This window comes from Sinocyclocheilus anshuiensis, unplaced genomic scaffold, assembly GCF_001515605.1.
Source record: "Sinocyclocheilus anshuiensis isolate Anshui unplaced genomic scaffold, SAMN03320099.WGS_v1.1 scaffold706, whole genome shotgun sequence".
NCBI classification, from domain to species: Eukaryota; Metazoa; Chordata; class Actinopteri; order Cypriniformes; family Cyprinidae; genus Sinocyclocheilus; species Sinocyclocheilus anshuiensis.
Genome location: NW_015544162.1, coordinates 78,324 through 81,062, shown reverse-complemented (window position 1 = coordinate 81,062; position 2,739 = coordinate 78,324). Strand labels below are relative to the sequence as shown.

General features: G+C 44.4%; 1 protein-coding gene across 1 annotated transcript in view; it reads right to left on the bottom strand.

Annotated features, from left to right (window-relative positions):
* Nucleotides 1–4: 4 nt before the first annotated feature.
* The window catches only part of LOC107695610 (helicase ARIP4-like), a gene marked incomplete at its 3' end in the record, with an annotated part of 26,353 nt that continues 23,618 nt past the window's right edge, over nucleotides 5–2,739 (bottom strand). Inside the window, exons 18-23 of the mRNA XM_016495613.1 lie at nucleotides 1,948–2,144; nucleotides 1,680–1,858; nucleotides 1,503–1,592; nucleotides 1,329–1,409; nucleotides 800–943; nucleotides 5–522 (exon numbers count right to left, since the gene is read on the bottom strand). Of these exons, the coding sequence (XP_016351099.1) occupies nucleotides 5–522; nucleotides 800–943; nucleotides 1,329–1,409; nucleotides 1,503–1,592; nucleotides 1,680–1,858; nucleotides 1,948–2,144 (1,209 nt within the window). The remainder of the gene's footprint in view (nucleotides 523–799; nucleotides 944–1,328; nucleotides 1,410–1,502; nucleotides 1,593–1,679; nucleotides 1,859–1,947; nucleotides 2,145–2,739) is intronic.

The window sequence follows — 2,739 nt, the reverse complement described above, 5'->3', positions numbered from 1 at the left end:
GTAGGTCCCCCAGAGCCTGACCGGCTTGCTGTAGGAGGTGCGACCTGCTTCCAAGAGAGGGGGGAGTCATGTGACCCAGTGCGCCCAGCAAGGCAGGGTTCAGCCCCATGGATGGGAACCCAAATCCGCTGCTTAAAGGAAATCCCGGGTAACTCCCGGCTACACCGGTTGATGTTGAGGTCCTTTTGGTGCTAGGTGGTTTGGATGTCCGACTTTCCAAAAGCTTCCGTTTCAAACTTTGAATGTCCACAGACGACGCAATATCATTGCTGAGCTGCCGGTGTTGGTCGGGGATTCGAACTGGGTTCTGGATGGGTCTGTCCACTCCCGAGGGTTCGGGTGTTCCTGAAAATGGCAAGTTTTCTCCCGCTGGAACTGGGTCCTTGTTACTCTGGAATTCTCGGAGCAGCTTGGGGCTGTCTTGGGGCGAAGGACGAGGCGGAGCCTCGGGGGTTAAACGTTTTGGCTCCTGAGGCGATGCACGACCGTTACTGACAAAATGCAAGGGAGGGCCTGATTCCTCTGCGAGAAAGAAAGAGATTTTGTTAGTTTATGTTGGTGTAAACTACTAGGTAAAGATCTGAGGTGGTCACCGAAAGATCGTAGAGTCACACCCCAGTAAAGGATTAAACCATCAACAATAAAAACTGTGGTCTTGATCAAGGTAGAGGCCTCTACACCCATGTGACTACTGCGGGATACTAACAAGTTTTGAATTAATGAGTGTGGGGGTGGTAGGAAAGATGAACAATTTCAGGTAAAGTTTTCGATATTCTCAGTGCTTTTTGATTGTACACACCAGCGAGGTAAAGCATCTTCATTTTGCCTCTACCTCTGTCATTGGGCCTTATACGGACAATATTCAGTATCACAATATCATACGGGACAATATTCAGGACAAAATCTTGCAGGAACAGGACTAAAACATCCATCCTACGCAGACCTCTAGATCAAGTGAAACAGAGGCACCAAAAAGGACAATCTTTGAAGCAACACATCTTTTGTCTTTGGAAAAATGTACAACGGTGAACTTTGCACAATAATCCATTTTCTGACATTCCTACTTGCATAGAACGCAATAGAAAGTGTATTGCATAGCATCGTTTATCCTCAAACTCAAAGACAATGGTACTATTGTCATTTGGTTTCTTATGTTTTACCATCTTCTGAATGTCAGTTAAAGGAATGACTTCAAAGTTCGGAAGTAGGAATATCCCACATCCGACTGAAACGCATTAAAAGTCTATAAAATGGGATCAATTTTGCCTCAAGCTTATGCCAGAAGAACTGCTAATTTACAAATTAGTAAATTAGCACACCTCTTGAACCTGTGGCTCCTCCTTCCAGTGGTCTTGGCTTTCCAGAGCGGATGGCAAATATCCTCCCATCATTGGTCCTGATGTACGTGCCTGCAGTGCAAATGACAGAATATGAAGTAAATAAACCTTACCAACACTCAGTGAACAGCCAACGCTCTCAACAGTTTTCTGAAACTGAGGTACCTTTGGATCCTCTGATAACGTGAATACTCTCTCCTGCACCGATCCGGGCTTGGACATCTGTGCTGCTGTTGGAACCTGGGATCACAATATCTGCAGAGCAAAGACATTAAATCATGAAGAAACAAACTGGGAACAAGAAGCAAGAAGTTGCAAGCACTACAAGTGAACTGTCTGTACCAGTGGTGGTGACAACGCGCTGCACATAAACGCCAGCTTTTTGCAGGTAGTTGACGGGGAACCCCGCGCTTGAACCGGGGATGCCCATGGGTACCTGTCGGGGCATCATGGGAATGGGTGTGGACTGAACTGGCCTCACGCTTGCAACTGGTTTCTCTTCTAAATGACGAGGGGGCCGCCTGAACGAAAGGTTTGGATAAGCAAACATATTTTAAAATACTCTCGAAACAGAAGGGCGCTACATTTAGGGTTTCTGTGGTGGACTCACCAGTTCCTCTGGCTGAAAGCAGGGATATTGGTGAGTCTCTGGTCGCTAGCTGGGTAGTAATGTGCGTAAGAGGGCCGCTGATACGGCACGGATGCCCGCTTCTCATCTTCATAGCTTTTCTTGGCTGCTCTCTTTTCCGCTTTGGTCAGTTTCAAATCCTTGCGGTCCATCAGGAGAGACTCGTGATGGAACGATTGCTGGTGTGGAAAACAGACATATATTAGCATAGGCGACTGAATGACTTAGGAAGGAATATTAGCACTCTAATTACTTAATCTTATCAATATTTTAGTTAAAAAAGTTAAACCTTCACCATTGTAGAATTTAGAATGTCTGAAATATTCCAATTTATAAATGTTTGCTGGTGTGAAATTCTGATAAAAATTTACTTATGTGATGGGATGCTCCAGTAAGGTTATATAGTAAAGTAAGCTCAACCTAATTAATATTCATGAGCTCACACCAGTAGGATTCATAATTCTGCCAGAACAGCTTAAATTGGACACTTAATAGCTGATGTATAATACAGATAGAGATAATATGTTACATGACTGGATGTTTCACTAAGGTTATAAAGAAATGAAAGCACAACTTAATTAATATTCATTAACTCAGGGGTTTTCAACCTTTTAGGACATGCGCCCCCCCAAGTTGGTCTAATTTCACTCGCGCCCCCCCAACTTCCAACCCCATGGGTTTTAATGTTTAAACTGACAAGACTTAAAATCACATGAGAACACGTGAGAATGAAAAACTTTCTCGAGGAAGCAGCACTGGCCTGATCGTTAATAT